The sequence below is a fragment of the Pipistrellus kuhlii genome, unplaced genomic scaffold (assembly GCF_014108245.1).
Source record: "Pipistrellus kuhlii isolate mPipKuh1 unplaced genomic scaffold, mPipKuh1.p scaffold_m20_p_7, whole genome shotgun sequence".
Lineage (NCBI taxonomy): Eukaryota > Metazoa > Chordata > Mammalia > Chiroptera > Vespertilionidae > Pipistrellus > Pipistrellus kuhlii.
This window is the reverse complement of record NW_023425573.1, coordinates 333,673-346,292: the sequence shown is the minus strand read 5'-3', so window position 1 is coordinate 346,292 and position 12,620 is coordinate 333,673. Positions and strand designations below refer to the sequence as shown.

Here is a 12,620-nt window from a genome sequence, read left to right as displayed (position 1 = left end):
GTCCCCTGGCAGCGTATTCCGCTGCCCTCCTTGGCTTCGGAGCCATGGCGTGGGCAGGAGGCCTCTTGGGGGAAGGAAGGGGCAGCTCAGGTGACGCCTCACCTGGGCTCCAGGTGAGCCAGATCACAGCACACATTCCAGCCCTCCCCACAGCAGGCCAACTCCTGCCCTTTGTTCCCTGACTCCATCCCTACCCTGGCAGCTCTCCCCACTCCAGCTGGGTGGCAGTGGCCTCCCTGATTGCTAAGGGTCCAGGAAGCAGAGGGTGCAGAGCCCCTCTCCTCCTCACCCCCCCCCCCCGACATCCCAGCACCAGCTGAGCTCCGTGGAGAGTAGAGAGCCACCTGAGCTGGGGGCACTGGGTGAGGGAGGTAGGGGCTCCCATCTTGACACTTTACCCAGCTTCTCTTCCAGGGGGAGGGTCCAAGGACCCACTGGGGTGCTGATGGGAAGGGGAAATGGATCTTGAGACACTGGAATTCCATTCTTAAGCCCTGTAGCTTCTGGGGGCACCTCACATGCTCCCCACCCCAACACCTTCTTACCCATCAGCAGTCTCCTAGCACCTGGCTTCCCCTGTGTCTGAGGTGGACAACGCTCACGTTTCACTCTGATCACCTGTCACTACAGTGGGGTACAGTTGGGATTGGAGGGCAGTGGGCAGAATACCACCAGGGTATTTCAAAGTGATGGGGCAGCACTGGGAAGGACCCCCTAGAAGTGGGGCAGAATCCTGGTCTCCACCAGGTTAACTCTGAGCCCAGCTCTACAGAGGGGGTCTGGAGATGGGGGCGCTGAGGTTTCTCTGTGGTGGAATGACGGGGACCCAGTGGTGGAAGGGCCGGTGGCTTCAGTAAGGTCCTGTGTGATGTGAGCTCTGAGCCCCAGCCGCCCCTCATCCCCAGGATGGGCTTCTCTGAGGTGGGCTCCTACCTCAGCTCCCTGCCTGCGCCAGGCAGCACAGCGCCCCCGCCTGGCCACCTCCGTCCCACCTCCGCACGGCCCACCCAAGGAGCTTCTGGGGGAGGAGGGGATCTGAAGAGCAAGCAGATCGTGTGGGGGCAGTGGGCAGCTGGAACACAACCTGCTGGGGATTTCAGCCCCACACCAGGTCCCCTCTCCCTGGGTCCCCATCTTCCTGGGGCCAGATTCTCACTCATCTCTGGAGCCTTAGGGGTGAAGGTGAGACAGAGAGAACCAGAGAAGCTGGACGCCGGGAGAAGGGCTGTGTCAGCGAGGCACCGAGGCCCCCGAGTGACCCCTGACAAGCCACCTCTGACGCTGTGTCCTCGTCTGCCGAATGGGACTAAAACAATCACCTTGCAGGGCCGTTGCAAGGACTAGATGGATCATGCAGGTGCGTAAAGAATTCGGCTCAAGGCTGCCTTCCAGCTAGAACCCAGAGCCTGACCCTTTCCAGGCGGCCTCCACCCACACCTCCGGGAGGGAGCCCGGCTGCCCAGGCTGCCCACCACTGGCTTTGTGACTTCGGGCTCGGAGACCCAGAGGCGTGACTCGCCAGGAACTCCCACAGTGACCTCACTGCCAGGCCCCCCACCCGCTGCCCCCACAGGCCAGGCATACCTGACGGGCGGCGGGTGAGGCTGGACACTCGGGCTGACTCTGGCGGAGCCCTGGGAGGGAGAGAAGAGAAGCGGCACTGTGGAGGAGGCAGGCTGAGTGTCGTCCACGGGCGCAGGCGGGGTCACGGGCGAACGCAGATCCACTTCTCCTTTCCCCGCCAACATTCCAGCCCGGGCACCCTCACACCCCAGCAGCAAAGCGGCCCAAAGCCAAGGCAGCCTATGCCAATTCCACGTGAGTGTGCGTGCTTGCGAGCGTGCAAGGAAGGAATCCTTGTTGAGAAGCGTGCCCCGCCTGGGCTGGTGCCACCTGTACTGAGCACACGCTCGATAAAACGGTGACTGACTTTGGAAACGCATGTCATCTCAATCCGTAGGCCATCGCCATAGTAACCCCGAGGGGAGGATGCAGACTGCCAGCGCGAGAGAAGGAAAGGCGAGCGATGGCCCCCTCTCTCCAGCCCTAAACGTTCCTCCTCCGCCCATCGCCATGCCACTCGCCTCTTCTTTAAAGCAGCAGCACGAGTCGCTCCATCAGAGGTTTAGAGACAGAGCAGCCAGGCATAGCGGGCACCTACAGAGAGCGGCTCAGGCCGCAAACCGTGCCCCCGAGGACCCACCGCCCGTCGTATGCCACCCCCTCGCCCTCTCCCATTTCCAGGGCTGTCAACTTATTTTTTTTTTAATATATTTTATAGATTTTTTTACAGAGAGGAAGAGAGAGGGATAGAGAGTTAGAAACATCGATGAGAGAGAATCATCGATCAGCTGCCTCTTGTACACCTCCTACTGGGGATGTGCCTGCAACCCAGGTACATGCCCTTGACCGGAATCGAACCTGGGACCTTTCAGTCCACAGGCCAATGCTCTATCCACTGAGCCAAACCGGTTTCGGCAGGGCTGTCAACTTATGCAAAACCAGGCGAAGGGACCCAAGCTGGTGTCCAAAACATGCCAGGGCACCCGACGACACAGGAGGAAGCCCAGGCTGAGTCCCTCCGCCCCGCTGGGCAGCCATCCTGCCTAACGCTCTGAGCCTCTGGGGTGTCACATGTAAAGGGGGGGGGGGGGAATATAGATTGTTTGAAAATGAAAAGGAATTACACTTAACGGTGACACACACTGAGTGGCCAGATTATGATGGTCTCTGAGCACATAATAACCTGGCCACTCAGGGTACTTCTCTTGAGCGCCTCATTTATTTGATAGAAAAGATACTATAAATCATGCACCTGACCAGTTTTCCCCTTTGCACTGGCTGGTAGAAAGCTCAGGGCAAATAGGTAGCTGATCTCCAGCAAAAGTCTAGACTACTTTCGGTCCCCATTGGAGACATAAATACACTGAGTGGCCAGATTACTATGCGTTCAGAGATCCTAATAATCTGGCCACTCTGTGTAGATGTGGTTACTGTTATTACATCAGTACAATTAAAAGGGCAGGTAGGGATACAAGCAAACCCCACCTCCAAATCAAACCCCGTATCACTTCCACCATCAGCGGCCCATCCTCTCAGCCACCGCACACGATACAGAATCGGATTCCCAGCTCCCAGAATCCCGGCCAGCCAAGCCCTCTCAGCCCATTGGCACTATCCAAGCATCCCCGGGTCTCTCGGGAACCAGTCTTTCCCAACCACCAAGTGCCAACCACTTCTTGGAGGAGACGGGGCTGCAATTTGCCAATGAAAGGGGAAACTGAGGCAACGGTGACTCACCCCCACGTCCTGGCGGCTGGCTGCAGGCTGCAGGCTGGACCCCCTTCAGCCCTCTCCAGGCCCTGCAGAGCCTCGGAGGCGGTAGGGGGTGGGCTCGGAGGCCCAGCTCCCAGCGGAGCCCAAAGTCAGGGCAGCCCCGCTAAGAGGACTCCCTGTCCATTGGCAGGGTGCAAGCCGCACCCCGAGTCCCCTCTACCCGGGCTCCCACCCAGCCTGGAGCGGCTGGGCCTGGGCGGGCAGCAGGAGGAAACGCCAAGTGGGGCTGGCTGGCTGTCGGGGCAGAGAGTTTCTGTCTCCGCAGCTCTCCTGGCCCTGAGGACTTGGGCTGCATGAGTCAGGCGGTGGGGGGGGGCGAGTGGGGGGGGTGAGGAGGGTTGTGTTTGGTTTTCAAGCCCCAAACCAGGCCGTTCCAAAACTACCCACCCAGCGGAACGCAGAAACCCAACACTTCATCTCCCTCGGCGGCCGGGCCCTGACGAGCAGCCGCTGAGCCTCCCCAGGCCGCGGGCCCTGCTCCAGGCCAGGGCCACCCGCTATAAATAGCCCCTCGGGTTCCATCTGCTGCGGAGCCGCAGCCACGCTCGGAGGAGGCCACCGCAGCTGCTGCAACCACTGGACGCCACAGCCGTAGCCAAGGCTGGAGGTGAGGCCAGGACCACGGGTCCAGGCGCAGGGAGCACGGGGAGATGAGGGAGGCTGAGACGGGCCTGGCGGGGGGACCGGAGGGCTGAGGGGGCCTGGAGCTCCCACCGCAGACGGGTGAGAGGGATGAGCAGGCCAGGAGAGCTGGCTCCCGTTCCCCGCCCCCCCTTCCCAACGTTACAACACTCCACATTCCTTAGCCTCCCCACCCCGAAAAAGCCGGGGAGGATAAATAAAAACTTGGCCCCGGCCAAGTCTGGCCATACCGCCTCCAGAGGTGATAAGGCAAAGTCCAGCGGGGGGGGGAGGGGGGGGGCGCGGGGGGAGAGGGGGCGAGGCTGCCCAGCACAGTGACCCCAGCAGAGCAGAGGATGGGGACGAACAGCTGGATGGTCATCCGCCGATGAATCACTGGGCTGCCCTCTCACTGACGGGGCTTCCTGTTTTCTGCAAAGTTGGGGGGCATGTGACACTCGCCGGCAGAAAGCAGACGAGCACGGGTGACACGTCCGAGCGTCGGTGGACACGGAGCCACGGGAGGACCAGAAGGAGGGGGAGCAGGGAGGGGGGGCAGCTGTGAGCAAACACAGCCTAACGCTCGGGAAAACACAGGTGACCTCACACACAGGCTGGAAGCGGGCGTTCTCCGGCGTGCCTCGGCATGCAGGCCCTTTCCCAGAGGCCGGGGACGGGGATGTGGTCATCCCGCCGCCCAGCTCCGTGCCCGCTCCCGTTCTCAGGGAACTCTCCCTGCGTGCCGCAGGCCGTGTGCCTGGCGGGGTTCTAGGCCCCGGGGGCCCCGGGGGAGGAGTGCCCTGACCTCAGAGAGCTGCTGTTCTATGAAGAAAGGTGCTCATCGCCGGAGCCGGGGCGGCCGCAGCCGCGCGGTCTCACTGAGCAAACTGTGAAATGGGTGCAGCACAGTTCCACGTGGTTCGTCGCTGACCTGAACCAATGAGCCCTCAGGGAAGACTGTCAGAGGGCTCTGCAGTGGACTACGAAGATCTTATTTTGAAAGGAAAAGGAAGCTCTCTGACTGCCTGTAAAGCCATTCCTTCCTCACTGAGGCTCAGAGCTCTCTATCCACAGGGCTTTGTTTTCTGTTTTTGTTTTGTTTTGTTTGTGTTTGTTTTTTAAATATATATTTTTTGATTTTTTTTTTTTTTTTTTTTTTTTTTACAGAGAGAAAGGAAGAGAGATGAGAGTTGGAAACGTCGATGAGAGAGAAACATTGATCAGCTGCTTCCTGCACTCCCCACACTGGGGATGTGCCCGCAACCAAGGTACATGCCCTTGATCAGAATTGAACCAGGGACCCTCCGGTCCACAGGCCGACGCTGCATCCACTGAGCCAAACCAGTTTCGGCTCTATCCGCAGGGCTTTGAACTTCCTCCCAGCCCCTACCAGGACGGAGATCAGTAACAGGACTTTTGATCCAATTCCCTGTGCACCCAGAAGAACGCTCTCCTATTGTTGTCACCAAAATAGCCTGTCCTTAGTGGAAAGGACACCACTAACGGAAATTCCACAGTGACACCAAAACAGGGTCCTACTTCTCTGACTGCCGGCAAGTTCTTCCTGGTGTCTAACCCTCACCCTTCCCACCGCAGGTCCAGCCAACTCTTTTCGCCTTGGTCCTCGCTGCTGATCACCGCTCAGCCGTCCCTGAGCGCTCAAAGACCATGACCCTAGGCTGTGATCTGCCTTCTCTCTCTCCCCCCCACCCTCCCGCCATACAGCAAGGAGCGGCATGCTGGGGTCTGGGTGGGGTTGGTTGGAGCAACCACTGTGTGGGAAGAGTCCCGCCTGCCTTTGAGGTCCACAGACCAAACACAACACAGCCTGGAGCAAAAGGAAAGCTGCTTCCTGAGCCGAAGGCCCCAGGGGGCACGGTTGGGAGGAGGGTGTGTAAGCAGCATCAGGCAGCCAGAAATCGGTGACCAACCCGCGTCAGGAGCCCTTCCCCATTCCTATGTCTCCTCGGAGGCCAGCGGCCACCCCTCCCCCAGCACCAGCCCCTCCAGCCACACCCCTTCCTCTCTCCTTCCTGCCCACCAGCCGGGATTTTTCCAAAACAAAGTGCGACACAGCACACCATCCACGAACTCCGCCGCACACCAGCCGTCGTCGGAGGAAAACAGCCGTTCCTGCCCTGAGTCCTGGGCCACGGGCCAGAGACAGGAAAACAGCTCAACCAAACAGGCGTGTTGTCCCAGCCGCAGGCCCAGCACTCCCCCTGCCCCTTCACCTGCGGCAGACTGCGGGGAGCCCACCGCGGGGCAGGAGACGGACCCCATCACCCTGAGGTCATCCAACCCACAGCAGATGTCCGGGACCTCACACCGAGGACACTCTCCTTCTGTGGCGTCCGGAGCCCGCTTTGCCTTTCACGTACCCCTTAAACTAGACTAACAACCAAAACACCGCGGGTCTCTCCTCCCCGATCCTGACGGGACACCACCCTTCCCCGCCCCTCACACACACATTCATCCCAGACCAACAAAACTCTCTCCTCGATAAAACCTCGAGTCCCAGTTACACAGCCACCTCCCCCAGACGACAGTCAAACACACCCTCCTGTCAAAAAGTTCCTCACGATGTCTCACCTCACACTCTCCTGCTGCAGTTTGAGCTTCCAGGTCCGTGAGACCTGGGCTGGGATGGGGGGAGCAAAAGACCTGGGCTGGGATGGGGGGAGCAGCAGTTCCAGAGAACTTATAAGAGCTTGTAGACCACTGGCTAAATGTCTTGGTTCAAACACCATCACCCTGTCCCCCCACCAAGGTTGGGAGTCCTGGCAACGCCAAGTCTAAGCAGCGGCCCCGGGAAGAAATGGAGAAGGCATTGAGGAGGCATGGAGCCCCTCCAGGCCTCTGTTTGCTTATCTACAAAATGGGGTCACAGTGTCTGCCATAGGGGTTGTCACGAGGATCAGAAACTACCCAGCCCCGCTCCTGACCCTCCATCAAACAGCAGTCATAAGACAGCTACCATTCACGAGCACATAGCGTGTGCTCTGCGTGCATTAAGCTAGTCAATCCTCAGTAGCGGGCACACAAAAAATTAACTTCTCCCCCCTGCACTGCAGTCCCAGAAACATCATACACTCGGACACACGGGTGCCTGTGCCCGCAGGCCCCCTCCTACCTTGAGCAGAGCCTTCCCCTCTAGTTTGAGAGGCATGCTCCCGCTCTCCCTGCAGACGCCTCCACTCGCGGTGCAGGCTGCCCCGGGCAAGGAGGCCGTGGCGGTGGGCTCACCGCAGAAGTGCTGCCGCCTGCAGAAGCTGCCGCCTGCCGCCCAGCACCTCCCTCTGGGCCCTCCCCACCATGGGTCAGGCAGCTGTCAGATGATAGGGCCTCATGCCATCAACAGCTTCCCCTGTGCCAACCGCCAAAACCACTCCCTGTTCCTCTGCAGATCAAGGCGGGCAAGGATGGAGAGGCCAGCAGAGGGGCGAACTGTCAGAGAAGGGAAGGAAGAACAAGGGCCAACTCTGCCAGGCGTCAGCTCCTGGGGCGTGAGGACAAGGCCCGCCACAAGTACTGCCCAGAGTAGGGCCGTGGGAGAGCCCCCTCCGCCCCCTCTGGGTCCTTCCACCTCAGAACTGGGCTCACTGGCTCCCAAAGAAATGTGTGGCAGCAGGAGCGTGGTGGACCAGTCGGCCCACCTCCCAGGTTCTTCCTGAATCACTGGCACTTAAGCCACGCGAAGGGTTCTGCACTTTCCTCTTTCCAAAGAAGCGGAGCATCAATTCCCCAAGACCTGGTGACCCGCGGCTAAGGGCTCGAGAGTCCCCCTTCATCTCTGCCCTTGGTCCCTACAGTGTTGACCATCCTCCTTGGTGACTGCTCTCCCATCACCCAACAGGGCCTCACAGAGCCCGCCCTCCTCCCACCCCCACCCTGGCAAAGTGATGGGCAAAAGTGCTCTGAGCCCAGCTGAGCTGGAGGCCAAGGCCAAGGCTGAGGCCCAGTGTATCAGCAGATGGGGTCTGCTCACCCAGCCCCTCCTTCCTTGCTCAGCAACGAAGCTGGGCAATCCTGCCTGCCCTCTGGAGAGGAGGAAGGGACACCCCACCAAACAAGAGAGGTGTGAGCTACCACCCACCCATGCCCAGTCCCTGTGAGCGCCAGGGGCCCAGCCACATCCTTCTCTGCCCCTCCCCCATACTTACGTCTTCCTCAAGGCTTTTCTGAGTGTTCCCACCCCGGAAGGTTCCTTCGCCCTGGACAGAGACACACAGACAGTAAGAAAGGGGAGTCAAAAACAGTAATCAGAAGGCACTAGGTCTTTCACCTGCTGGGTTTGGCAGAGGATTGCAGAAGGGCCTGGGTGGGGTGGGGTGGGGTGGGGTGGGTGGAGTGGGGTGGGGGAGACTTGGCTGTTCAACATTTCTTTGTCCACTGAAGGCCTCTCAGAGCTAATCAAACCCTCTTCTCCATGTCTCACGACAAACTCTGGGAAATATTATTCTTCTCATTTTGCAGATAAGAAAACTGAGGCACAGACAGGCTCACGATCTGTCTATGTCACCCAATTAGGAGCTCGGAGGAGTCTTCCGCTCCAAGCCATTCACACCAGCCATCGCCAGGGACACCTCACAGCTGCTAACCCATCCCCACTTCGGGGCCCATGGACTTTTCCCTCTTCCTCCTCCTCGCAGCCTTGAGCTTGTCTGTTTCTCTGCTTCATCAGAAAGATCTGTTCAGAAAGATCTGCCTGGCTTTCTCAATCCCTACATATTTAATAGAGAAATCCATATTTAACCGCTGGCCTCTCTCTCTCCGCTCCCACCCCTGCCTCTCCTTATTTCAAAAAAACAATATAGTGCACAAACTATATATTATTTAGTGGGGACTAAGGCGGCCTCCTTAGTCAAACATTGGATCTTCTGCAATGGAACATGAATAGTCATACTAAGAGGTGTGAATAAAGAAAATAATTATTAGCTGTACATATTTCAAGTCACTTTGATGGCGAATTATTTAGATAATGTTAACTTTTGGTGCTGAGTTTTTGGAAAACTTTAATTTGCTGCCTAGTTCCCCAGCAACCCACTTCCAAATGCTGCACCAGCTCCCCGCATCACCCATGCCCCCCACGTTCTCCCTCCTGTGTCCTCCAGAAGGATGTCCCCAAACACATCCGTTCCCTTTCCCCAAATCCATCTTCTGCTTTCCGCCTCCCAGGCAGCTTCCCGCCACCCCGCCGGGGCCTGCTGTCACTCACCGTGTCCACTACATTCTTCGGTGAGCTCTCCGCGTGGACAGGCTGCGGACAGAGGGAAAAGGCGGTGTGAGGCCTCAGGACAGACACTGCCAGACCAGCTCCCTCTGCAAGGCCGGCGGCCACGCAGGCAGAATGCTCTCAGGACATGACGCCACCCCAAGATGGAACCTGGCTGTCCCCACGTGGGGAGGCACAATTTGGAAAATAAAAAGCTTCCCATCGGCACTGTAAACATCCACCTGGACAAACATCGCCTGGGCCTCTGACTCAGGCAGTCGCTGAGGGTTCAGAAAGGAACCAGGAGCCAGTGACCGTCACTGTGCCAGTGTGCCCGGCGTCTCCACCAAGACCGTCTCAGCCACCACCAGCACCTGTGGTGCAGGTACCGTTATTACCTTTTTTTTTTTTCAATCCTCACCTGAGGATATTTTTTCCATTGCTTCTCAGAGAGAGTGAAGGGGAGGAGAGAGGAGGAGAGAGAGAAAGAGAAACATGTGAGAGACACACACTGACTGGTTACCCCCTGCACACAGCCTAACTGGGAATGGCGGTTAAACCCGCAACCCAAATGCGTGTCCTGGACCCAGAACCAAACCTGGGACCCTCCCGTGCTGCAGGCCCACACTCCAACCACTGAGCACAGCCCCGGGGCCCATGGTGACTTCTGAGGCCCACTTTACAGACATGCAGACGTTAAAGGAGTGGCCCAAGTCATCAACTACTCATGGGGACAACCCCGCCTTGGGCTCTGTGCTTCTCCCTCTTTGTCTGAAATGGCAGCAGCCGGGGAGGAGAGGCCTCCCACCCACTCCGGCACACCACCATCCCTCATGGGCCCCACCCCTTCCCAGACCTGTTTTCATGCCCAAAAGCTCTGCTCTGCCCAGACCGGCCCCCTACATCCCTCTGCTTGTTCTCGCATCCAGGCCTTTCCTGGTGGAACAGCTGCCCCTCTTTTCCCACAAGCTCTCCTCCTCCATGAAGCCCTCCTTGAACACCTCAACAAGGTGTTCAGGGAGGGCTTCATGGAGGAGGCCTTCTCTCTCAACTCCAGGTCGCCTTTCTGTCAGTGCCATCTGTCTGGTCCTTGGCGCATGAATAATCACATCATAGGAATATGTCTTGTTTTATCTGTGATTCTATCCCACCTGCCTCCAAACCATGTTCAGAGCAACATTTTTACGAACTCATGTGCCATATCCCTCATCCCGGGGCCTGTGATTATGGGATCACTCGCCCCAGTGCCACCGTTCCCCTGCCCAGACCAACAGAAGTGTTTCCTGCTAAAGGCTTCTAGGACCCCCCAAAACAGGAGGAAAACTTCCCGTTCCAAGGCCACCTCCTGACCAGTTTCTACTCAGCAAAGTCATTAGCTGGGCCCCTGAGCCATGCAGAAGGACGGGAGCATGACTGCCAAGGTCACAGAGCGGGCCTCTGCCGAGATGAGTGTGGGCCCAGTGAAGACAGGCTGTCTCGAGATAGGAAACGCCTGCCCTCGCCCCCGCCCGGGACCTTGGGAGCAAGCTGTTTGTGAAGACAGAGGAATGGACAGAGTGACCACGGAGAGGGTCTGGCGCCAGGGAAACTGGCCGAGGCGGACACGGAGGGAAAAGGCCGGCTAAGCTGAAGGCAGCCGTGCTCTCTCTGGAAAAGGCCCAGACGTTACCCTCCTGCCTGGAGAGAAGACGGGTGGCTGAGGCCAAAACTTCCCTCCAGGGGTTGGAACCTCCTGGGAGTGTTTCAGGGCCAAGGCAGGTAGCTGAGGATGGATGAGCGAGGACAGGGTCCAGGAATGGAGCAGGAGTTGGGGAGACACATCAGGAAGCCCCTCTAGGCCTCAGGTCTGCTCCCCTGGAGTCTGAGGATGGCGCTGGAGGAATAAAGATGGCACATTCCATCCAGTCCCAGCCCAGCCCAGCCACCTCCCGGAGCCCCGCTGCCTGACCACCGGGCAGGGGGCAAATGAGCTCCCTGGAAAACGCTGGCCCTCCTACCCCCACTTGTCCCTTTGATCCAGGGCTCTGTGATGCTCCTGTGGAGACCAGGGGCTGGGCGGGACCACCTCCTCTCCGGGGGAAGGAGGAACACACCTGGGGGCAGGCACAGGGACCTCTGTCTGCAGAGTCTGCAGAGCCGAGCAGAGATCTGAACCCAGCTCTCCAGCTCCAAAGCCCTCACTCCCAGGCTCCTGAGCCAGCCTCTCCGGACAGGCTGCTCAGAAAGGACAGCAGTGGGGTGAGATGGAGGAGCCGCAGAGGAAGTGCCTGCCCCAGAAAGCTGCAGGGTCTCAGGAGTCCCCATCCTGAAGAGCAGAGTGTGGGCCAGGGCGCCTTGGACTTGAGCGTGACTCAGAAGCACCTGGAGGGCTGTGAGCACACAGGGGCTGGGCCCTCCCCAGAGGGCTGATCCAATAGAACTCAGGTGGGACCCGAGGCTACGCATTTCTTTTTCTTTTTTCTTTTTTTAATATATTTTATTGATTTTTTTTACAGAGAGGAAGGGAGAGGGATAGAGAGCTAGAAACATCGATGGGAGAGAATCATCGACCAGCTGCCTCTTGCACACCCCCTCCTGGGGATGTGCCTGCAGCCAAGGTACATGCTCTTGACCGGAATCGAACCTGGGACCTTTTAGTCCTCAGGCTGATGCTCTATCCACTGAGCCAAACCGGTTTCGGCGAGACTATGCATTTCTAACAGGTTGCCAGGTCTGGGGATGGCCCTCTGAGAAGCACCGGGCTGGACGGCTCACTGTGTGGCCTCAGGCGGGTCACTTCATCCTCGCCACTCCCCAGTGGGCCAGAGGGGCCCGATGTTGAAAGACTCACATGGGAGGAGGCACACAAAGCACTTAGAACAGGCCTGGCGCTTAGAAAGCGTCCAGCCAAAGCCGGCCGTTATTTATCCTCCCCACCCCACACCCCGCCCGAGGCCCACCCTGCCCCACCCTGACCCTCCTGCCCCAGCCCACCCTCCCAGGTCTGGCACAAAGCAGGCCAGGGAGTCAATATTGGAAGCCACAGGCCTCAGCAGTGCAAGAGAAACTTCTCTCCCTGCCAACAATCATCCGAGCACCGTAACCTTGGCCCCCACCCCTCTCCCCGAGCCAGCTGGAAGCCGGCCACAGGGAGACGCTTGCCAGCCATCAGATGCCTTCAACTTACTGGTTGAGATGCTTTCTGAAGAGCTAAAAATTTCCAAAAACCCCTCCTGACCTAAACACCCAGCCTCTTCCTGCCGTGTCTGCAAACACGGCCCAGAATGCCTGCCGGGCTCCCACCCTCCCCGCCCCGTCCTCCGGGACTGAAGTCCTGCTTCTGTTTCCCAGGAACTGCCAGCGCTGGGCCGCCGGGGAGTGAAAGCGGCAAGGGACCGGTCACAGGAGGGTGGGGTCTCCCCGAAGCCAGGCCTGCCCCAGGCCCTCGCATGCTATAGGGGAGCTCCCG

General features: G+C 58.8%; 1 protein-coding gene across 14 annotated transcripts in view; it reads right to left on the bottom strand.

Moving 5' to 3' along the window:
* Nucleotides 1-12,620, bottom strand: part of TNS1 (tensin 1) — a 221,014-nt gene that overhangs the window by 86,068 nt on the left and 122,326 nt on the right. For 11 of the 14 annotated variants that reach the window (XM_036422215.2, XM_036422211.2, XM_045575829.1 and 8 more), the window contains 3 exons: nucleotides 9,176-9,217; nucleotides 8,121-8,171; nucleotides 1,585-1,634 (listed from right to left, as the gene is read on the bottom strand). In XM_036422215.2, coding sequence (XP_036278108.2) covers nucleotides 1,585-1,634; nucleotides 8,121-8,171; nucleotides 9,176-9,217 — 143 coding nt within the window. Of the gene's footprint in view, nucleotides 1-1,319; nucleotides 1,504-1,584; nucleotides 1,635-3,300; nucleotides 3,549-8,120; nucleotides 8,172-9,175; nucleotides 9,218-12,620 lie in introns of those variants that run through there. The other 3 variants (XM_045575828.1, XM_045575827.1, XM_036422222.2) reach the window with 3 other exon arrangements.